Genomic DNA, 22,585 nt, shown 5'->3' with positions numbered 1-22,585 from the left:
GGGAGCTAGTCTGGGGGGAGACGCAGACCTGTTCCGGGAGCTAGTCTGAGGAGGGAGACGCAGACCTCTCCCGGGAGCTAGTTTGAGGGGAGACGCAGACCTGCCCCGGGAGCTAGTCTGAGGAGGGAGACGCAGACCTGCCCCGGGAGCTAGTCTGAGGAGGGAGAGGCAGACCTGCCCCGGGAGCTAGTCTGGGGGGAGACGCAGACCTGTCCCGGGAGCTAGTTTGAGGGGAGACGCAGACCTGCCCCGGGAGCTAGTCTGAGGAGGGAGACGCAGACCTGCCCCGGGAGCTAGTCTGAGGAGGGAGACGCAGACCTGCCCCGGGAGCTAGTCTGAGGGGAGACACAGACCTGCCCCGGGAGCTAGTCTGAGGGGAGACACAGACCTGTCCCGGGAGCTAGTCTGAGGAGGGAGACGCAGACCTGTCCCGGGAGCTAGTCTGAGGAGGGAGACGCAGACCTGTCCCGGGAGCTAGTCTGAGGAGGGAGACGCAGACCTGTCCCGGGAGCTAGTTTGGGGGTAGACGCAGACCTGCCCCGGGAGCTAGTCTGAGGAGGGAGACGCAGACCTGCCCCGGGAGCTAGTCTGAGAGGGGAGACGCAGACCTGTTCCGGGAGCTAGTCTGAGGAGGGAGACGCAGACCTCTCCCGGGAGCTAGTTTGAGGGGAGACGCAGACCTGCCCCGGGAGCTAGTCTGAGGAGGGAGACGCAGACCTGACCCGGGAGCTAGTCTGAGGAGGGAGACGCAGACCTGCCCCGGGAGCTAGTCTGGGGGGAGACACAGACCTGTCCCGGGAGCTAGTCTGAGGGGAGACGCAGACCTGTCCCGGGAGCTAGTCTGAGGAGGGAGACGCAGACCTGCCCCGGGAGCTAGTCTGGAGGGAGACGCAGACCTGTCCCGGGAACTATTCTGGGGGGAGACGCAGACCTGCCCCGGGAGCTAGTCTGAGGAGGGAGACGCAGACCTGCCCCGGGAGCTAGTTTGGGGGGAGACGCAGACCTGCCCCGGGAGCTAGTCTGAGGAGGGAGACGCAGACCTGCCCCGGGAGCTAGTCTGAGGGGAGACACAGACCTGCCCCGGGAGCTAGTCTGAGGGGAGACGCAGACCTGTTCCGGGAGCTAGTCTGAGGAGGGAGACGCAACCTCTCCCGGGAGCTAGTCTGAGGGGAGACGCAGACCTGCCCCGGGAGCTAGTCTGAGGAGGGAGACGCAGACCTGCCCCGGGAGCTAGTCTGAGGGGAGACGCAGACCTGACCCGGGAGCTAATCTGAGGGGAGACACAGACCTGCCCCGGGAGCTAGTCTGAGGGGAGACGCAGACCTGTCCCGGGAGCTAGTCTGAGGAGGGAGACGCAGACCTGTCCCGGGAGCTAGTCTGAGGGGAGACGCAGACCTGTCCCGGGAGCTAGTCTGAGGGGAGACGCAGACCTGTCCCGGGAGCTAGTCTGAGGAGGGAGACGCAGACCGGCCCCGGGAGCTAGTCTGGGGGGAGACGCAGACCGGCCCCGGGAGCTAGTCTGGGGGGAGACGCAGACCTGTTCCGGGAGCTAGTCTGAGGAGGGAGACGCAGACCTCTCCCGGGAGCTAGTTTGAGGGGAGACGCAGACCTGCCCCGGGAGCTAGTCTGAGGAGGGAGACGCAGACCTGCCCCGGGAGCTAGTCTGAGGAGGGAGAGGCAGACCTGCCCCGGGAGCTAGTCTGGGGGGAGACGCAGACCTGTCCCGGGAGCTAGTTTGAGGGGAGACGCAGACCTGCCCCGGGAGCTAGTCTGAGGAGGGAGACGCAGACCTGCCCCGGGAGCTAGTCTGAGGGGAGACACAGACCTGCCCCGGGAGCTAGTCTGAGGGGAGACACAGACCTGTCCCGGGAGCTAGTCTGAGGAGGGAGACGCAGACCTGTCCCGGGAGCTAGTCTGAGGAGGGAGACGCAGACCTGTCCCGGGAGCTAGTCTGAGGAGGGAGACGCAGACCTGTCCCGGGAGCTAGTTTGGGGGTAGACGCAGACCTGCCCCGGGAGCTAGTCTGAGGAGGGAGACGCAGACCTGCCCCGGGAGCTAGTCTGAGGGGAGACGCAGACCTGTCCCGGGAGCTAGTCTGAGGAGGGAGACGCAGACCTGTCCCGGGAGCTAGTCTGGAGGGAGACGCAGACCTGTCCCGGGAACTATTCTGGGGGGAGACGCAGACCTGCCCCGGGAGCTAGTCTGAGGAGGGAGACGCAGACCTGCCCCGGGAGCTAGTTTGGGGGGAGACGCAGACCTGCCCCGGGAGCTAGTCTGAGGAGGGAGACGCAGACCTGCCCCGGGAGCTAGTCTGAGGGGACACACAGACCTGCCCCGGGAGCTAGTCTGAGGGGAGACGCAGACCTGTTCCGGGAGCTAGTCTGAGGAGGGAGACGCAGACCTGCCCCGGGAGCTAGTCTGAGGAGGGAGACGCAACCTCTCCCGGGAGCTAGTCTGAGGGGAGACGCAGACCTGCCCCGGGAGCTAGTCTGAGGAGGGAGACGCAGACCTGCCCCGGGAGCTAGTCTGAGGGGAGACACAGACCTGTCCCGGGAGCTAGTCTGAGGGGAGACGCAGACCTGCCCCGGGAGCTAGTTTGGGGGGAGACGCAGACCTGCCCCGGGAGCTAGTCTGAGAGGGGAGACGCAGACCTGTCCCGGGAGCTAGTCTGAGGAGGGAGACACAGACCTGCCCCGGGAGCTAGTCTGGGGGGAGACGCAGACCTGCCCCGGGAGCTAGTCTGAGAGGGGAGACGCAGACCTGCCCCGGGAGGTAGTCTGGGGGGAGACGCAGACCTGCCCCGGGAGCTAGTCTCGGGGGAGACGCAGACCTGCCCCGGGAGCTAGTCTGGGGGGAGACGCAGACCTGTTCCCGGAGCTAGTCTGAGGAGGGAGACGCAGACCTGTCCCGGGAGCTAGTTTGAGGGGAGACGCAGACCTGTCCCGGGAGCTAGTCTGAGGAGGGAGACGCAGACCTGCCCCGGGAGCTAGTCTGAGGAGGGAGACGCAGACCTGCCCCGGGAGCTAGTCTCGGGGGAGACACAGACCTGTCCCGGGAGCTAGTCTGGGGGGAGACGCAGACCTGCCCCGGGAACTAGTCTGAGGAGGGAGACGCAGACCTGCCCCGGGAACTAGTCTGAGGGGAGACGCAGACCTGTCCCGGGAGCTAGTCTGAGGAGGGAGACGCAGACCTGCCCCGGGAACTAGTCTGAGGGGAGACGCAGACCTGTTCCGGGAGCTAGTCTGAGGAGGGAGACGCAGACCTGCCCCGGGAGCTAGTCTGAGGAGGGAGACGCAACCTCTCCCGGGAGCTAGTCTGAGGGGAGACGCAGACCTGCCCCGGGAGCTAGTCTGAGGAGGGAGACGCAGACCTGCCCCGGGAGCTAGTCTGAGGGGAGACACAGACCTGTCCCGGGAGCTAGTCTGAGGGGAGACGCAGACCTGCCCCGGGAGCTAGTTTGGGGGGAGACGCAGACCTGCCCCGGGAGCTAGTCTGAGAGGGGAGACGCAGACCTGTCCCGGGAGCTAGTCTGAGGAGGGAGACACAGACCTGCCCCGGGAGCTAGTCTGGGGGGAGACGCAGACCTGCCCCGGGAGCTAGTCTGAGAGGGGAGACGCAGACCTGCCCCGGGAGGTAGTCTGGGGGGAGACGCAGACCTGCCCCGGGAGCTAGTCTCGGGGGAGACGCAGACCTGCCCCGGGAGCTAGTCTGGGGGGAGACGCAGACCTGTTCCCGGAGCTAGTCTGAGGAGGGAGACGCAGACCTGTCCCGGGAGCTAGTTTGAGGGGAGACGCAGACCTGTCCCGGGAGCTAGTCTGAGGAGGGAGACGCAGACCTGCCCCGGGAGCTAGTCTGAGGAGGGAGACGCAGACCTGCCCCGGGAGCTAGTCTCGGGGGAGACACAGACCTGTCCCGGGAGCTAGTCTGGGGGGAGACGCAGACCTGCCCCGGGAACTAGTCTGAGGAGGGAGACGCAGACCTGTCCCGGGAGCTAGTCTGAGGAGGGAGACGCAGACCTTCCCGGGAGCTAGTCTGAGGAGGGAGACGCAGACCTGCCCCGGGAGCTAGTCTGGCGGGAGACGCAGACCTGCCCCGGGAGCTAGTCTGAGAGGAGAGACGCAGACCTGTCCCGGGAGCTAGTCTGAGGAGGGAGACGCAGACCGGCCCCGGGAGCTAGTCTGGGGGGAGACGCAGACCTGCCCCGGGAGCTAGTCTGGGGGGAGACGCAGACCTGCCCCGGGAGCTAGTCTGAGGGGAGACGCAGACCTGTTCCGGGAGCTAGTCTGAGGAGGGAGACGCAGACCTCTCCCGGGAGCTAGTTTGGGGGGAGACGCAGACCTGCCCCGGGAGCTAGTCTGAGGAGGGAGACGCAGACCTGCCCCGGGAGCTAGTCTGAGGAGGGAGACGCAGACCTGCCCCGGGAACTAGTCTGAGGGGAGACACAGACCTGCCCCGGGAGCTAGTCTGAGAGGAGACACAGACCTGTCCCGGGAGCTAGTCTGAGGGGAGACGCAGACCTGCCCCGGGAGCTAGTTTGGGGGGAGACGCAGACCTGCCCCGGGAGCTAGTCTGAGGAGGGAGACGCAGACCTGTCCCGGGAGCTAGTCTGAGGAGGGAGACGCAGACCTGTCCCGGGAGCTAGTTTGGGGGGAGACGCAGACCTGCCCCGGGAGCTAGTCTGAGGAGGGAGACGCAGGTCTGCCCCGGGAGCTAGTCTGAGGAGGGAGACGCAGGTCTGCCCCGGGAGCTAGTCTGAGGAGGGAGACGCAGACCTGCCCCGGGAGCTAGTCTGAGGGGAGACGCAGACCTGCCCCGGGAGCTAGTCTGAGGGGAGACACAGACCTGTCCCGGGAGCTAGTCTGAGGGGAGACGCAGACCTGCCCCGGGAGCTAGTTTGGGGGGAGACGCAGACCTGCCCCGGGAGCTAGTCTGAGGAGGGAGACGCAGACCTGTCCCGGGAGCTAGTCTGAGGAGGGAGACGCAGACCTGTCCCGGGAGCTAGTTTGGGGGGAGACGCAGACCTGCCCCGGGAGCTAGTCTGAGGAGGGAGACGCAGACCTGCCCCGGGAGCTAGTCTGAGAGGGGAGACGCAGACCTGTTCCGGGAGCTAGTCTGAGGAGGGAGACGCAGACCTCTCCCGGGAGCTAGTTTGAGGGGAGACGCAGACCTGCCCCGGGAGCTAGTCTGAGGAGGGAGACGCAGACCTGACCCGGGAGCTAGTCTGAGGAGGGAGACGCAGACCTGCCCCGGGAGCTAGTCTGGGGGGAGACACAGACCTGTCCCGGGAGCTAGTCTGAGGGGAGACGCAGACCTGCCCCGGGAGCTAGTCTGAGGAGGGAGACGCAGACCTGCCCCGGGAGCTAGTCTGAGGGGAGACGCAGACCTGCCCCGGGAGCTAGTCTGAGGGGAGACGCAGACCTGTCCCGGGAGCTAGTCTGAGGAGGGAGACGCAGACCTGCCCCGGGAGCTAGTCTGGGGGGAGACGCAGACCTGCCCCGGGAACTAGTCTGAGGGGAGACGCAGACCTGTCCCGGGAGCTAGTCTGAGGAGGGAGACGCAGACCTGTCCCGGGAGCTAGTCTGAGAGGGGAGACGCAGACCTGCCCCGGGAGCTAGTCTGAGAGGGGAGACGCAGACCTGTCCCGGGAGCTAGTCTGAGGAGGGAGACGCAGACCTGCCCCGGGAGCTAGTCTGGGGGGAGACGCAGACCTGCCCCGGGAGCTAGTCTGAGAGGGGAGACGCAGACCTGCCCCGGGAGCTAGTCTGGGGGGAGACGCAGACCTGCCCCGGGAGCTAGTCTGAGAGGGGAGACGCAGACCTGCCCCGGGAGCTAGTCTGGGGGGAGACGCAGACCTGCCCCGGGAGCGAGTCTGAGGGGAGACGCAGACCTGTTCCGGGAGCTAGTCTGAGGAGGGAGACGCAGACCTGTCCCGGGAGCTAGTTTGAGGGGAGACGCAGACCTGTCCCGGGAGCTAGTCTGAGGAGGGAGACGCAGACCTGCCCCGGGAGCTAGTCTGAGGAGGGAGACGCAGACCTGCCCCGGGAGCTAGTCTCGGGGGAGACACAGACCTGCCCCGGGAGCTAGTCTGGGGGGAGACGCAGACCTGTCCCGGGAGCTAGTCTGTGGAGGGAGACGCAGACCTGCCCCGGGAGCTAGTCTGAGGGGAGACGCAGACCTGCCCCGGGAGCTAGTCTGAGGGGAGACGCAGACCTGCCCCGGGAACTAGTCTGAGGAGGGAGACGCAGACCTGCCCCGGGAACTAGTCTGAGGGGAGACGCAGACCTGTCCCGGGAGCTAGTCTGAGGAGGGAGACGCAGACCTGTCCCGGGAGCTAGTCTGAGGAGGGAGACGCAGACCTGCCCCGGGAGCTAGTCTGGGGGGAGACGCAGACCTGCCCCGGGAGCTAGTCTGGGGGAGACGCAGACCTGCCCCGGGAGCTAGTCTGAGAGGGGAGACGCAGACCTGTCCCGGGAGCTAGTCTGAGGAGGGAGACGCAGACCGGCCCCGGGAGCTAGTCTGAGGGGAGACGCAGACCTGCCCCGGGAGCTAGTCTGAGGGGAGACGCAGACCTGCCCCGGGAACTAGTCTGAGGAGGGAGACGCAGACCTGCCCCGGGAACTAGTCTGAGGGGAGACGCAGACCTGTCCCGGGAGCTAGTCTGAGGAGGGAGACGCAGACCTGTCCCGGGAGCTAGTCTGGGGGGAGACGCAGACCTGCCCCGGGAGCTAGTCTGGGGGAGACGCAGACCTGCCCCGGGAGCTAGTCTGAGAGGGGAGACGCAGACCTGTCCCGGGAGCTAGTCTGAGGAGGGAGACGCAGACCGGCCCCGGGAGCTAGTCTGGGGGGAGACGCAGACCTGCCCCGGGAGCTAGTCTGGGGGGAGACGCAGACCTGCCCCGGGAGCTAGTCTGGGGGGAGACGCAGACCTGTTCCGGGAGCTAGTCTGAGGAGGGAGACGCAGACCTCTCCCGGGAGCTAGTTTGGGGGGAGACGCAGACCTGCCCCGGGAGCTAGTCTGAGGAGGGAGACGCAGACCTGCCCCGGGAGCTAGTCTGAGGAGGGAGACGCAGACCTGCCCCGGGAGCTAGTCTGGGGGGAGACGCAGACCTGTCCCGGGAGCTAGTCTGGGGGGAGACGCAGACCTGTCCCGGGAGCTAGTCTGGGGGGAGACGCAGACCTGTCCCGGGAGCTAGTCTGAGGAGGGAGACGCAGACCTGCCCAGGGAGCTAGTCTGAGGGGAGACGCAGACCTGTTCCGGGAGCTAGTCTGAGGAGGGAGACGCAGACCTCTCCCGGGAGCTAGTTTGAGGGGAGACGCAGACCTGCCCCGGGTGCTAGTCTGAGGAGGGAGACGCAGACCTGCCCCGGGAGCTAGTCTGAGGAGGGAGACGCAGACCTGCCCCGGGAGCTAGTCTGGGGGGAGACGCAGACCTGTCCCGGGAGCTAGTCTGAGGGGAGACGCAGACCTGTCCCGGGAGCTAGTCTGAGGAGGGAGACGCAGACCTGCCCCGGGAGCTAGTCTGGGGGGAGACGCAGACCTGTCCCGGGAACTAGTCTGGGGGGAGACGCAGACCTGCCCCAGGAGCTAGTCTCGGGGGAGACGCAGACCTGCCCCAGGAGCTAGTCTGAGGAGGGAGACGCAGACCTGCCCCGGGAGCTACTCTGAGGGGAGACGCAGACCTGTTCCGGGAGCTAGTCTGAGGAGGGAGACGCAGACCTGTCCCGGGAACTAGTCTGAGGGGAGACGCAGACCTGTCCCGGGAGCTAGTCTGAGGAGGGAGACGCAGACCTGTCCCAGGAGCTAGTCTGAGGAGGGAGACGCAGACCTGTCCCGGGAGCCAGTTTGGGGGGAGACGCAGACCTGTCCCGGGAGCTAGTCTGAGGAGGGAGACGCAGACCTGCCCCGGGAGCTAGTCTGATGGGAGACACAGACCTGTCCCGGGAGCTAGTCTGATGGGAGACGCAGACCTGTCCCGGGAGCTAGTCTGGGGGGAGACGCAGACCTGTCCCGGGAGCTAGTCTGAGGAGGGAGACGCAGACCTGTCCCGGGAGCTAGTCTGAGGAGGGAGACGCAGACCTGTCCCGGAGCTAGTCTAAGGAGGGAGACGCAGACCTGTCCCAGGAGCTAGTCTGAGGAGGGAGACGCAGACCTGTCCCGGGAGCTAGTTTGGGGGGAGACGCAGACCTGCCCCGGGAGCTAGTCTGAGGGGGGAAGACATGGCTTTACCCCAAAGCCCCATTTTGAGAGGGGAGACATCCTTTTCTGCAGGGTGGGGACCCCCAAAAGTTGGTGAAGCCCCTGATGCACATGTAGCTGTCATAAACACCTGCTGTCCCCTGAGCTCTGAGAGCAAGCCCAGTCAGGTGAAGAGTCGGGAACTTGGGGTTTTTTCATTCGGTGGTTGACAGGGTTTGCATTTTTCTTCAGAGGAGATTTTAAGTTTAGGCCAATACCAAATGGGGTGGGGCCAGGAGCCACCAAGCAGGCAGTGACCACAGACTTTGCCCTGAGACGTGGGCCAACACAGGGACAGAGAAACCCTGCCCAGGAAGGGGCAAGTGTGGCCTGCACTGAGGGCCGGCTGGGTCTCCAGCACTGTGAAGTGCAGTGCTCACCTCTGTGAATGCCGTGGAATCATCCACATCTCATAGATGAGGCAACTCGGGCAGGGGACACTGGCTCAGGCTCACCCAGCAAGGCAGGATCAGAGCCAGGACTTGGCCCTGGCTTTCCCGGGCTGGTGCTCTGCCAGACACCTCATGCTGAGGCCGATGGGCAGAGCAGGGGGGCCGGGTGGGGATCAGGGTACAGCGGGGGCCTCACCAGCTCCCCGTGCCCAGAGTGAAGGACCCCATGGCTGCCGGCGACGACTGCGAGCACATCCGCTTCTTCTCCTTCTCCCTCATTGAGGGCTACATCTCCCTGGTGATGGACGTGCAGACCCAGCAGAGGTGAGCCGGGCTGGGGTGGAGCCTGGACCCAGGGCGGGCTGGCTCCCTGATGCGCACATCCCCCACGTTGTCCCTAATCAGAGCTCACCACAGCCCTTCACCGGGGGTGATCTGGCCTCGCCTCCGATGACAGGCAGCTGAGAGAGACGAAGGCCCCAGGTCATCTGAGTGCTGTGTGTCTCTCCGCCCTCTCTCTGCAGCTGGGCAGGGGCCTCTTGAACAGCCTTAGCAAAGGGGACATTGTTCCAAAGCCCAGGCCCAGCCTTGCCTTCGTGTCCCCCCATCCCCCAATGAGGAGGGTGCAGAGAGAGTGGCCGAGGGCTCCAAAGGGGTCCTTGGGCCCCTGAGCTGGGGCTTGCCCTGTAGCCGGTGGAGTCTAGCTGGCCAGCCACCCCCAGCTCTGGCCCTGCGTCCGTGCCCCAAGGGCAGGGAAGGTTCCAGGGAGGGCTGGCCCAGGGACCACAATTGGCCTCTGGGATTTTTCTCTTGCTCCCTTTTCAGGTTTCCTAGTAATCTGTTGTTCACGAGTGCATCTGGAGAGCTCTGGAAGATGGTGCGGATTGGAGGGCAGCCCCTGGGATTTGGTGAGCCCCATGGGGTTCAACACTGGGGGCAGGGGGCCGACACATGCACTCACCCCATCCTCCCGGGTCACGCAGCCTGTGCGCCTGTACCCCGTGGTACAGATGGGGAGACGGAGGTCCCCACTGCCCGCGGTCCCTTGATCAGCGAGTGACAGGAGGCACAGGCCTCCGGAGGAGGGAGGAGCAGCTTCAAGCAAAGCACTCGTATTTTCCCTGCACTAGATGATTAGTACTGGCTGATTATTAGAGCATCGGGGGCGCGATAAAAATTGAAGAGGAAAACATTCCTCAGTCCCACTGCTCACTGTCATGACTGGTCGTTCTGACTGTGGAGACTCGAATGAGCCTCCTTCTCGTGAAGCAGTGTGATGGCTGAACCTCTCACAGTGACACTCCCACATCCCAGCGCCTCACCCGAAACCTCGCCTTTCCTGCCGCGGGAAGAAGCGTGCTCTCCTCCGTGAGCACAAGGGCCTGATGGCACAGGAGAACGTGCACAGTGATGCGCTGAGACTCAGCCCTGCCCTGGCTTCCATGACTGTCCAGACAGTGTCCTCGGTAGACAGTTTTCTCCCAGAAGCATTTTCCCCAGGGCCCCAGGTCTCGGCCCTGCAGTTCCAGGGGCCACGTGGCCCCAATCTCGAGCGCCGGGTGTGGGCTGCGGGCCCCATTGTGAGTGACTGCAGCGAGCCGCTGGGGATGGAGCTTTGTCTGATTAGAAATGATTTCTTTAGGGTGGACTTGTTAGACCCAAGAGCTCAAACCCAGAAGAGGCTCCTGGGAAATCACAGGGTGGTTGTTTCCGGGGAGCATCCTCAACAAGCCCTAGTGGGGTCAGTGAACCCTGTGTCCCATAGACAGAGCGCGGAATGTTCCGGATGAAGCCCAGACTGCTTCAGGGGCCAGCAGGTCAGCTCTGGGGGCTCTGCCCCTGGGCCAGGACATGGAGATGGCAGGGCATTTTGACCTGGGGTTAGGGGTCGGCCAGGGAGCCAGGTTCTGCCGCCTGCCTGTGCCTTTCTCTGGACAAGCTCGCAGATGGACAGTAACTAGCAGGGCCAGACCATGCCCCCAACTCTGCTCATGTCCCAAAACCAGAGCCCTCCTGGGGGCAGGACAGTGGGCTTCCCTCTGGAGTGCTAGGAAATGTACACTGAAGGCTCCTGGTCTGACCCTGGGGCCCAGCCTGTCTCAGAGCCTCCTTCTCCATGGGCCTAGCATCTCGCCTGCCCACATTCACTGCCCTGTGCAGGCTGGAGGAATGTGGAGACTCATAGGCTGGAGGAGCTCGCCAGTGAGGGAGGCTGAAGGACACCAGTGTGCCCTCGGGCAGCTTGCTTAACCTCTGGGCCTCAGTTTCCTAATCTGTAAAATAAGGACAATGAGACGCTGCCTCAGGGTGGGTCTGAGCACTTGGTAAGGTGTCAGTTAGAATGAGTGCTCAGCAAGCAGCAGTTACTGTCATTGTCACATGTCAGGACCAGATGTCACATGTCATCACCTGGCTGATGGGGAGGAGAGGGCAGTACCAGCAGAGGGAGGTGTGACATGGTGGCGCCTCTCCATAGCACCAGGTGGCATCAGGCAGCTGGGCCCAGGGTGCAGAGTCCAAAGGTAGAAAGGGTGAGCGAGGAACCTGGCCAGGTCAAGGTCATCACAGGCAGAGGGCGGGGCCTGATGCCAGACCAGGGGGTCCCGCACCTTTTCTTCCTGAAGGTGGAGGGGACCAGCAGAGCTTGGGCAGGCGAGGGGAGCAGCCAGGGGTCGCTGGGAGGAGACTCAGGCAAGAGGCAGAAAGACTTGCATATCTGCTTATCTATTTATCCCGGGCTTTTACCAAGATACACACAGTATAACAACACAGTAGTCCCCACTTGTCCTCAGAGATACGTTCCAAGACCCCCAGTGGATGCTGAAATCGCGGATAGTACCGAACCCTATACATCCGTGTGTTTTCCTACACATACATACCTGTGATAAAGTTTAATTTATAAATTAGGCACAGTAAGAGATGCACAACATCCACTAATAATACAAAGAACAATTATAGCAATATACTGTAATAGAAGTTACTGTAGATCTTGCCAATCTCAGTATATAATGTTTTTCTTTCCTTATTAAGTCGAGAACTTTCACCTTTTCACTTAAAGGACACGCTTTACGGCTTCTCTGGTGTATCTGAATTGCCAGCATCACTACTCTTGCACTTTGGGGCCATTATTGAGTAAAATAAGGGCGACTTGCACACCAGCACCGTGATACCGCGACAGTGGATCTGATAACCGAGACAGCTGCCAAGTGACTAACGGGCGGGGAGCGTGTACAGTGTGGATCCGCTGGACAAAGGGATCCACGGGCTGGAGCGGGCCGGAACAAGAGTTACTCATCACACTACTCAGAATGGTGCACAATTTAAAACTTATGAATTGTTTATTGCTGGAATTCTCCACTTAATATTTTTGGATCTCGATTGACCGTGGGTAACTAAAACTACGGAAAGTGCACCGCACATATGGGGGGATGACTGTATTACAAAACAAGACAGTCAAGATGAAGGGGAAATACAGGTGGGTGAGTAGAGGAAAGCCGAATCGTCTCTCCGTTGGCAAACATGGCACGTTGCTGTAGGGCTGCTATGTCTGAGTGGCCTCACGGGCATGCGACAAGGGGAAACGTGTGTAAGAAGCACCACTGTCAGCCTAGCAGGCAACAGCTGGCTCTGCCTGCCCGGACGGTGAGGGTTTTAGAGCCATGCTGATCGCTATAAATAGCACTGCAAGAGAAAGAACTTGTTGAGAATCTGAAAGATTCTAAACCAGTGGATTCCATGTGTTGTTGACCGTGGTTTGGAGGAAATACGTTTTACGTCACAACTCACCACACACATACGAAGACAACTCAAACTCCAGTTTCACAATACTACTCACTCTAGCCCTGTGCTGTGCCATATGGCATTTCCTTTCCATTTTTAAAGGCTAGTCACCAGCCTTCTAAATTCGTGTCACTAATGGGTCACAACCCCACAGTGTGCAAGTCATCATTCTAGACCCTCATCTCCGACCCACCCCTTTTATAGGAATAGTTGTGTCTGTAGCTAAAGCATCTTAGGACACAACCAGTCTCCACCACATAGCAGCACAGACGGTCACCGGAAGTGCAGGCACAAGGCCTGCACAGCCACCAAAGGGGCCGCGGGTCCAGCCAGGAACCCCGGCAGACGGAGCAGAAAGCAAGATCACCGCACGGGTCCAGGGGTGGGCTGATAAGAGCAAGACCAGGGTCGGAGACTGAAGGGGAGGAGGGGATGCTGGGGGTAGAGATGATGGGGGTGGAGGAAGAGTGGAGTCCAGGTTGATTCCCAGGCTGCAGCCTCGGAATCCCGTGGGGAGCTGGTGATCAGATCTGGACTCGCCCACTGTCAGGGACAGTGTTGGCAAAATGCATCATCGCTGAAATCAGAACAGTGGCTTTGAGGGAAACAACCCACGGGATTGTGTTGGTGGAGAAGAGTGGTCCTCAGATCCTGGAGGTCTTCCTGTAGGAGGAAGCCTTAAATGGTGCCTTCACATCAGGGAGGAAGCTGGGAGTGAGGGGAGGACCAGCCCCAGGCAACTCCAAGGCCACTTTATTGGCTGAAGTTTTGGGGGAGCCAGAAAGCACACTGCTTTGGAGGTCTAGATGAAGAAGGAAGCCCCGTTCCAGCCCCCCCCCAAATGCGTGACACTGCCTTTAGGACGGGCAGAGGCCGTTATCTGATGGGGACTCCAGTGAGGAAACCGAGGCTCAGAGGAAGTGTCTTGGCCACAGTCATTTGGCGAGAAAAGGGTCAGAGGGTAACAGAAAAGAGGGCCTGAACCCGTGTCTTCCCATTGCCCACGCAGCCTCCAGCGCCGTCTTAGAGAATTTGAAAGATGGCAGGGAAGGTGGATCGTGTCTGCGAGGCACAGAAACAGGCAGAGGGTGATCCAAGTTGAACAGAACTGGGTTCTGTGGAGCCTGGGGACAGAGAGCTGGCAAGGGGATCAGAGAAGGCTCCTGGGTGGAGGGGAGGGGTGGGAATTCTGTGGGAAGATTGTGGGTGCAGGGAGGCACTGCCAGCGGAAGGAGGGGAAAGGCTGGGAACCAAGGAGGGCTGAGCGTGCGCTGGCCAAGGGTGCAGTGGCGGGCACCCTGGGTGGCGGGGCCTCGAGGAGTCTGAGCATGGTCCCCGCCTCTGTCCCCAGATGAGTGTGGCATCGTGGCCCAGATCTCCGAGCCCTTGGCTGCAGCAGACATCCCCGCCTACTACATCAGCACGTTCAAGTTTGACCACGCCCTGGTGAGTATCCAGCACGTCCCCGGGGCTGGGAAGCTGCCTCCAGGGGCTGACGGGTGTCCGCCACCTCCTGCCCCTTGCAGGTCCCGGAAGAAAACATCAACGGTGTCATCAGCGCCCTGAAAGTCAGCCAAGCAGAGAAGCATTAGAAGGACCTCTTCTGCCCTCCCCTTCTGCCCCCCAGGCCTTGGCCTGGCCCCCACCCCGAAGATGATTCTTGCAGTATTTCTCAACAGACTGGAAAACTGACCCCGGGGCTCCCAAAGAAGGAGCCTCTGGGAGATGCCCTGGATTGCTGACCCCGCCAGGCCTGGGGCCCACGCCAAGGCCTCCCGGTGCCCTCCTGCCTTCCCGGAGCCCCCAGACCCTCCAGAGAACCCCCGTCTCCTCCTCCCACCCCCACCCCAGAAAATGATGTCTGAGGCCCAGGGAGCTCATGAACTGACCCCCCTTCTCATCCCACCTCACCCACAGCCGGGGGCAGATGCTGAAGGAAGCTGGCACCTCCTACAAGACACAGGGGTACTGGTTCTCTTGTCATCTTGTGGGGCTGGCTGAGCAGGGCTGAGTTCATGGAGCCTGAGAAGGCCCCCGTGAGGGGGGGTGCTGGACACTGGTCGCTGGTCTCTGGTTCCATCAGCTCGGGGCTGGTTCCCACAGAGTGGAGGCCAGTGGGTGGCCCTTGGGTCATGTGCTGGTGAGGCTCTGATGGAGCCTGGGTGGGTCCTGAGCTGGGGAGGACCCGAGCCACCCAGAACCTCACCTGCCAACCACAGGGCCTGCGCCCTGACTCCCAGCAAGACTGCCAGGGGGCCCTGTCCAGACCGTCCCCACCACAAGCACTCACTCCTGGAGGGGGAGGCGGGTCCCAGGAGACCCACCAGCCTGGGGCAGTCCTGTCCCCTCTGGTTTCCCTGGACCCTACTCCAGCAGGCAGAGCCTCAGTTTCCCCCAAGTGGGGGCATCCCCAGCATCCTGGGCCTGGGGTTTCTTAGGTCACCCCCACCTCCCTAGCAGTTGACCAGCACAGGACTCCCCCATTGTCACACCTCCTCCCCTCCCCCACTTTTGGGGGACATGGAAGGCCTCTGCCCCCAACTCACCTGCCTGCCTGCCCCTCAGTCTGGGGACTGGCATTCATGAGTACTTGACCTGGGAGGCAGCTTATCTGAGCCTTAATAGAGAAAACCATACCTTGTTTTAGTTTCTTATTTAATGTACTTGTGCCCAAGCTGCAGTGGGCAGCGTTTTCAGGGGTCGGGGCCTACTGAGTTCTGTGAGGCGGCCCCAGAGGCTCAGCGTCACCTGGCTGGTGCCCTGTGGCTCCAGGGACAAGTGCGAGAATCAGGAGCTGTTGTGGGGGTCTTGGCCGTCTCTTAGGAGCAGGAAGCTGGGAGCAGATGTCTGCTACCAGACAGGGGTCCCCAGGGCACCCTCCACAGGGCTGCCCAGCCAGCCCCACTGGCAGGTGCCCAGGCAGCTGTGATTCTATCTGAGCATCAGAGGAGACCCAAGGGCCATGGGGAGGTAGACGGCCAGGGGGTGGAGGCTGACCAGGGAGAATGGAGTGAGCCCCTGGGCCTCCTCTCCAGCGGGGGCTGCTTTCTGAACAAGCAGGACCTGGGGGCCTGCTGTGGCTCGTGCCCTCCCTGGCGCCCTTTCTCAGGCAGCAGCTGACTGTGCTTGCCCGAGAAGCCCAGAGGAGAAGGGACGTTCTCTCGGTCTGGTGAAGGGCTTGTGTGATCGCCACTCCCCCCTCTCTGAGCTGTGCGGGACCCTCCGAGCCCTGGAAGCCCACCAGACGGAGGAGCTGTGTGTCTGGGTCCGTGCAGATACTCAGGGCCCGAGCACTGATTAGGAACCCAGTTTTTTGTTTTTTAAAGTTAATTCATTTTGCACAAAACTCCAAAACCACCAAAACATGTCAATTGTTTGCTGGTTCCAAAACTGGGGTGGCCCAGTGGGCAGGGCAGCCCTTGAAGCCCTGAGTCCCCTTTCTGTTCCTGAAAGTCCTTGACTTTCTGTGACGCACCTCTCCAGATTCCTTTCTGTCAGTTCCCCAAATCTGTCACTTCTCCACCATTCCTCCCTGCTGAGCAAGTGTGTCGGCCGCGTGACCCCGGAAACGCGTGCTCCCCAGACCCTCTAGGACGTATTTCTTGTACACACATATAAATACCTGTGTTTTATGTTGAATATAGATATATACTGTAAATAGCATATATACTTGAGCAATATATATGTTAATATATACTGTGTGAGCACGCACATGCGTGTGTGCGCAGTATGTGGACACAGACCCCACTGTGTGTGTGCGTGTGTGTGGGCTCCTCCACCCGTCTGTGTCTGCCGTGCACACAGGCACGTTTTGAGCCACCGTATATTTTTAATTCAAGTATATAGGCAATACGATGATGAGAGAAGCCGGCTGGCTGCCTCCACCCTGACTTGAGAGACAGACAAAACCAGCAGCCCAGGAGCTGAGCCCCAGGGCAGGGGTTGAGGGTCCCTATCCCCTCCTTCCCCAGTTTCCCTGGAAAGGTGGATTCAGCCCCTTCTTGCACCCCTTTTCCTTGGCCAAGGGCCCTGAGCACCCTTTTATCTGGGGGCAGTGGTCCAGAGGGAGGAGTGGCCAGAATTTCTTGCTTTTGAACAGAACACACCCCTTCCGAGTGCTGTCAGCCCAAAGTCCTGGGCCAGCGGGATGGTCACCCTCCGGCTTGCCATCCAGGGTCTGCTCCCCTCCTCACGTGGCTGTCTTCATGCTGATGGCTTACTTGATTTTTTTTTTACCTGCAAACTTAGAAACCTCAGGTTCTTTTCCAGGTCTCCTCCAGGGGACTGGACCTGTGCCCTTGACGTGTCCAGGGAGGGGTTGGGTTGAGGGCTCGGCTCTTCAGTCCTGGCAGGTGACCCGGGGGCGTTATGTTCACATTCCCTGTCCTCCTGCTGTATGAAGAGGCTGGGCGCATCCTCTCAGTGTCTGTAGGTGCCCGTGAGGAGCAGAGTCAGTGGTTTGGTCTCCACAGCAATTTGGGGAAAAGAGTGAGTGGTTTTACCAGTAGCCAGCTGCTCCCTGTCATCTCCAGGTTTGCTGGGTGTGGGGGTCTTCAGACCCCAGGCTCCACTTGGAGGGATGGTGTGAAGCTCAGTGGGGCTGACGTGGCCCAGACCCACCAGACAGTTAGCCTGAGGAAGATGCCCCGTAGGGGCTGAGGATCTCCGGGCACTGACTGGGGAGGCAGGTGGCACAGGAGGGAAATGGGGCTCCTGGGCCAGGCTGCCAAAAGGTAGGGTGAGCGGACACTCAGAGCCACCACCTGGGCTCCCATGTGTGTCTTTGCCTCTGTGCCTCTCCCTGGTGAGAAAAGCTCAAACCCTCTATACCACCCTCGCCCCGCCCTGCCCCATCCAGAGTGGTGAGGGCTCCAGGAGAGAAGAGTGAGGGGCAGGGGGAGCCCTGACCACCCCTTTTCCCTCCCCCACCAAGTAGAAAAGTCTACTTTGGCTCAACACTCAGCATTGGCGCCTCTGGTTCCAAAAAGCCCCTTTCTCCCTCAGCCCCTAGTCATGACCCACGAGAGAGATGAGCAGTGCCAGCTCTGCACCTCCTTCCTCCCCAGGGGTCTCCAAAGCCCCCAAGAGGTGTGCCCATGCACTGCCCTTGGCCCAGGGCACTCATCCAAGATGGAGAGGTGTGCAGGACTCTACTCTCGAAGATTCAGGGGGTCCAGAGCCCCCCAAGCACCAGCATTCTCCCCCTCCCACCAACCCCAGGCCCCAGGCCCCTGGAGGGAAGGAAGGGAGCCAGGTGACCCAGAGCTGCCCACTGTCGCTTCCCCCACAAGGCAGCATGGCCTCGGGAACCAGTGTGGTGTCCAGAAGAAGATGCATGGTGTAGTAGGGCTTGTCCCCTCTGAGGGGACAGAGGAGGCCACGGAGGTCAGGAGAGAAGGGTCTGGGGAGATAGGAAGGGCCAGGCCCCCACCCCACGCCAAGGCACCATTTGCCTGATCATCAAAGATGAACCTGCCCACCCACCACCAGCCCCTCCTGTGAGCATTTCCCAGGAAGACCTTTAGGAGTCTCACAGCTATCCTGGGCCACCTCTCTGAGCCTCTGGATCTGGATGTGGAGACAAGTAGGGCCCTTGCCAGCCCCAACTAAGAGAGGGGAGCTTGAGGAGCTCCCATATGAGAGCAGAGCACTCCAGCCCCGTGACTGAGGAATTTTTGATTCCACTCTCTGAGTGGACACTGGGCAGGGGTAGGAAGAAACACCCCCAATGTATCTGTGCACACTGTATGCCAGGGCAGGGAGCAGCCAGTCACTGCTGTCACATCCACAGAGAAATGAAGTTGGTGTGGCTTCATGAGTGGAGCCTGGGGGCGGATGATGGAGTCTCCCAGCAGTGGAAAGACACGAGCTTTGGCCTTTCAGGTTCCTGGATACTGTGCTGAGGGAGGGGCAGCAGCCCTCCATTCACAGAGGCCTCCTGGGAGGGGAGAAACCAGGGTGGTGGACGGTGGTTGGCCCAGCAGAGGGCAGGCTTGGGAAGAGTGGCAGGGCTGTCCTGAGGGGAGTGGAGCCCTGCTGTAGGAGAGACCTTTCCCTACCTCTCAGAGCTCATCTGGCTCTTTTCTTTCTTTCATTTTCAAATTAGAGGCAGCAAAAGGACAAGCTTAACTGTCTCTCATCCCCTTTCCATACCTTCAGCTTTGATGTCCACCCCTCCTATGACGCCTGCTCTCTTGGGAAGGTAAAGGCAGGAGCTGGTGGCTGAGGCAGCCTCTGGCCTTGAGGCAGGCGGCACCAGGAGCGGCTGGAGTGGAGGTAGGAGCCTGCGGCCCGGCCCCTGGCATCTGTGGGCAGCCTGGTGGTGAGGGAGTTTGTGGCTCTTGCTTCAAGGAGGTGGGAGGCTGTGAGAGGAGCGCAAGGTGGCCCCTGCCCTGGGGTCAGGACAGTGTTCTGTGCACGGCCCACGTGTGTTCGCACACACAGGTAAGTGTGAGCATGTGCCGTGTCATCCACATTAGTGTGTGTGTGAGCACACGTGTGCAGAGCCCAAATCCTAGCTGAGGGACTGGCTCATCCAGTATTTTGAGGCCTCGGTAGCACTCTTACCAGGGGGCCACATGTGGAGTTGATGGTGGTGTGGCAGGCCTTGCATGCAGGACTGCCCCAGCCTACTTGACTGTGTGAATCTGCTCTGTGGAGGGGGCAGAGGTGTCCCCAGCAGGGGCTCTGCTGTGCTCTGCGAGGCCTGGCAGTCCATGCAGCCCAAAGGGGCAAGACCTGCTGAGCCGGCTCTTCAGAAGCATCCAGTCCTGAGGACACTGTTCACAGGGAGAGGTTTTGGGTGCTGGTGCCCCCTCGCCTACTGGGGCTCGTCCCTGAAGAGGGTCCAGCAAAGTTGGAGAAGGGGTGGGAAGGGGGGATGCAAAACAGGCCAAATTTAAGTCCCAAGTCACAGGCCAAGCCCAGTGAATGTCCCTGTCCCCTGCCTCAGTTTACCTATTCGGGAAATGGTCCAGTAAGAACTGAGCAGGACTGGCTCCAAAACGGGTAGGCGAGTAACACACAAAATCCCAAGACCCCTCCTGCTCTATGCCAAAATCATTTCCGTTATCCTGAGATGGGGTGAGTGGATGTTAGGGGTTCACTGGGATTCTTGGGGGCTATGCCCTGCCCAGGGCCTCGTCTTTGGGAGTCTGGCCCTCACCTGGCCTGCCCCAGCTCACCAGCAGTAGCAGTGGCACATCTGTCCCCAGGTCTGGAGAGGGGAAAAGGGGGCAGCCCAACACCATGCGGGGGGCCCTCACGCTTTCTTTCTTTCTTGATGAAACACGAAACCCTCGAAATTTATGTACTGTATGACAGAGAGAAAAAAGTACCTAATGTTCCCCCAAAAAGACAGTATATTTTATACTTTGTAAAGTGTTAATTAAAATGGAGAAAAATATGTTTGCTGAGGGCGTCTGATTTTGTGCTGCTCCAGGGCCACATCTCATCTCTTTCCTTCTCCATTCCATGGTCGAGGAACATGGCCAGGGGCTGGGAGGAAGGCAGAACAACCTTCCCATCCACACCCAGCGGCTGAGAGAGGGCACATCCCCAGAGCGAGAGGGGCTGTATTAATTACCTGATGCAGGGTAACAAATTGCCCCAAACGCAATGGATTAAGATGATTGTTTACGTGTCACGGTTTCTGTGGGTTAGGAATTCGGGAGCAGTTTGAGCAGTCGGCTCAGGGTCCCTCGGGAGGCTGCGATCATCTGAAGTCCTGGCTGGGACTGCAGGATCTACTTCCCAGGTGGTTTATTCACAGGGCTGGCAAGTTGGGCCCAGCTGTTGGCAGGGAGCCAGTTCCTCCTCACATGGGTCTCCCCATGGGGCTGCTTGAGTGTCCTCAGAGTATGGTGCCTGGCTTCCCCCAGAGCAAGGGATTCAAGGGCCAGTGTAGGAACCAAAATGGTTTTTTGGCCCCGAGCCTCAGAATTCACACGCCTCTGCCTTCACCATACTCTGTCACCATACAGCCCCGCTCTGATTTGACACAGGAGGAGAACACACAAGGGTGTGAAACCAAGAGGGCAGGGTCACTGGTGCCATCTTGGAGACCAGCTACTGTGCCCACCATTCCTCCTAAACCTCTGGCAGAGGCGGGCCAGGGGGTGAGGAGGCCTGCGGAGCAGGACAGGGCCTTGCTGGTGCAGGGGGAGGATCCGGGGCTGGATCCCGGGCCACAGGGCCTCTGGCCCAAGCCTGGAGCCCTGTGGGTGTCACACCCCCAGGAAGATCCTTGGTGCTAGAAGCCCAGGAGCTGATGCCTCCCGACAAGATAGCCTGGGGGCAGGAGGGAGGGCTCCATGCCCAGTGTCCCTCCCACAAGGGCTCTGGCATTTGGTTCCTGCCCTTTTGGCAGGCAGGCACTTGGGATGCCCAGGCAGTACAGAGGTCTTGGACCTTGGACACCCTTCACTGCCCCTCTCTGACGTTTTCCATGGAGGGCCGGTGTTAGCAGGGCAAGGCTGAAGACCTGAGCCTGCGCTGAACCCCACCAACCCCCATCCCCACCCGCCTCACCCCTGCCCACAGAAAAAGTGGACCTGGTGATTGAAGGGAGTGACAATGGGGCTGAAGCTCTCTTACCACCCTGAGCCCAAGAAAGTTCTGGATGCTGGGAATGCTTTTCCTTCTGGAGTCTTCATACTACGCCCCCCTCATTCCTTCAGATACCCCATTGGAGCCAGGACATCCATGGGGACTTGATGTCCCCCAAACTCTCAAAAGTTACAAAGGCCTCCAGAGCCCGACCTGTCTTTCCCACCACTCACTCACAGTCACTGTCACTCGGGCAGTGCTGGACCTTGTGACAGGTGCTGGGGACCCCGAGGAACCTGCTGTGGCCCCTGCACCTGAGTCTCTCTAGGAGGTGAGAAGACAGGGAAAGGAGCTATTCCAGGGAGTGCAGGGCCAGGCTAGACCACAAGGGTGTGCTGTGCTCAGGGGTAAGGAATGACCACTGTCCAGCAGTAGGCGGCAGACCAAGAAGCCAGGACATTAGGGTGGAGCTTGGTAAGATGGGGACCCAGCAGAGGGAGGAGCAAAGACACAGAGGGCCCCAGGGAACCTTGGCTTGAATGGAGGAGTGCGGCGGGTGAGGGAGGAGTGGATGGGGCAGGTAGGGGATGACGCTGAAATGCAAGGTGGGTGCTCAGGTCCGCCAGGGGCCTCACCCTCCTACAGGCCATGGGGAGCCACTGAGGACTTCCACGCAGGGGACCAAACTTAGCATCTGAGTGGGGGTCTGGGTTATGAAGAGGGCTGATAGGAGGAGGAAAGGGGGACTGGCAGGGTCCTGGCCTGAGTTCTCAGGAGGGGGCCCCTGGCTGGTTCAAGAGTCGTCCCTGTGCAGAGTTGGGGTGGTGGGGGGCAGTGGAGCATCAGGGGACCGGCAGATGTCCAGCCAGCCCTCAGAACCATGACTGTGCCCCTCCCCTAACCAGGGCATAATTCCTCCTGGAGCAGCTCTGGCTGCTTGGGGCAGGTTCTCACTGCTGCTCACATTCAGATCCCGAGGGGCGTTACCCATGCCAGGACTCCACCCCCAAGAGTCTGATTCAGTTTCTCTTGGATAAAATATCGGTTTAAAACCTCCCCCACCCTCTCTCAAAAGGTAATAAAAGAACCCAGCCACAGACGGAAACAGCAGCCTCTGTGGTCACTTTGCCCCCCGAGGTTTTATCATGTGAAGTTTGGTTTGGGGGGCGGGGGGCTCATGATGGTGAAAACGAGCTCTCCAAAGGGAATGTGTGAGATGAGATGGTGGGGGTGGTTGCACCACATAGACAATACGCAAAAACCACTGAATTGTACACTTTAAAATGGTCTTACGTCATGTGACTCACATGTCAGTGTTTTAAAAACATCGATGTGGTAGAAAAAGCAACAGGAATGGACGCTGGGCATGAAGGATGGCCAAGAAAGAATGTGAGTTATTCTGACACTCTTGAGGGTTAAAGAAAGTCCCTATCGACATGGTGGAGGCAGCACAGAGAAGGAGGAGGAGGATGGAGGCAAGAACCCGGAGCTCCCACCTCACAAAGGTTGGTGGGGAGCATCTCATTTGAGCTGTTTTTCCAGGAGCTCTGGACCTGAGCTGACCCAGCGGGAAGCTGTGCAGCGTCAGCGAGACCCAGGCCCATCTCCCACCCTGATGAGCATGGGGCACC

At 60.7% G+C, this 22,585-nt stretch overlaps 1 protein-coding gene across 1 annotated transcript in view; it reads left to right on the top strand.

The window, feature by feature from the left end:
• Positions 1 to 16,150, top strand: part of CASTOR2 (cytosolic arginine sensor for mTORC1 subunit 2) — a 73,670-nt gene extending 57,520 nt beyond the window's left edge. Inside the window, exons 6-9 of the mRNA XM_058569468.1 lie at positions 8,841 to 8,951; positions 9,453 to 9,535; positions 13,759 to 13,853; positions 13,934 to 16,150. Of these exons, the coding sequence (XP_058425451.1) occupies positions 8,841 to 8,951; positions 9,453 to 9,535; positions 13,759 to 13,853; positions 13,934 to 13,999 (355 nt within the window). The 3' untranslated portion in view covers positions 14,000 to 16,150. The remainder of the gene's footprint in view (positions 1 to 8,840; positions 8,952 to 9,452; positions 9,536 to 13,758; positions 13,854 to 13,933) is intronic.
• Positions 16,151 to 22,585: the final 6,435 nt, after the last annotated feature.

This window comes from Diceros bicornis, chromosome 26, assembly GCF_020826845.1.
Source record: "Diceros bicornis minor isolate mBicDic1 chromosome 26, mDicBic1.mat.cur, whole genome shotgun sequence".
In the NCBI taxonomy this organism is placed as follows: Eukaryota; Metazoa; Chordata; class Mammalia; order Perissodactyla; family Rhinocerotidae; genus Diceros; species Diceros bicornis.
Note: the sequence above shows the minus strand (reverse complement) of the source record. Positions and strands in the feature narration are given on the sequence as shown.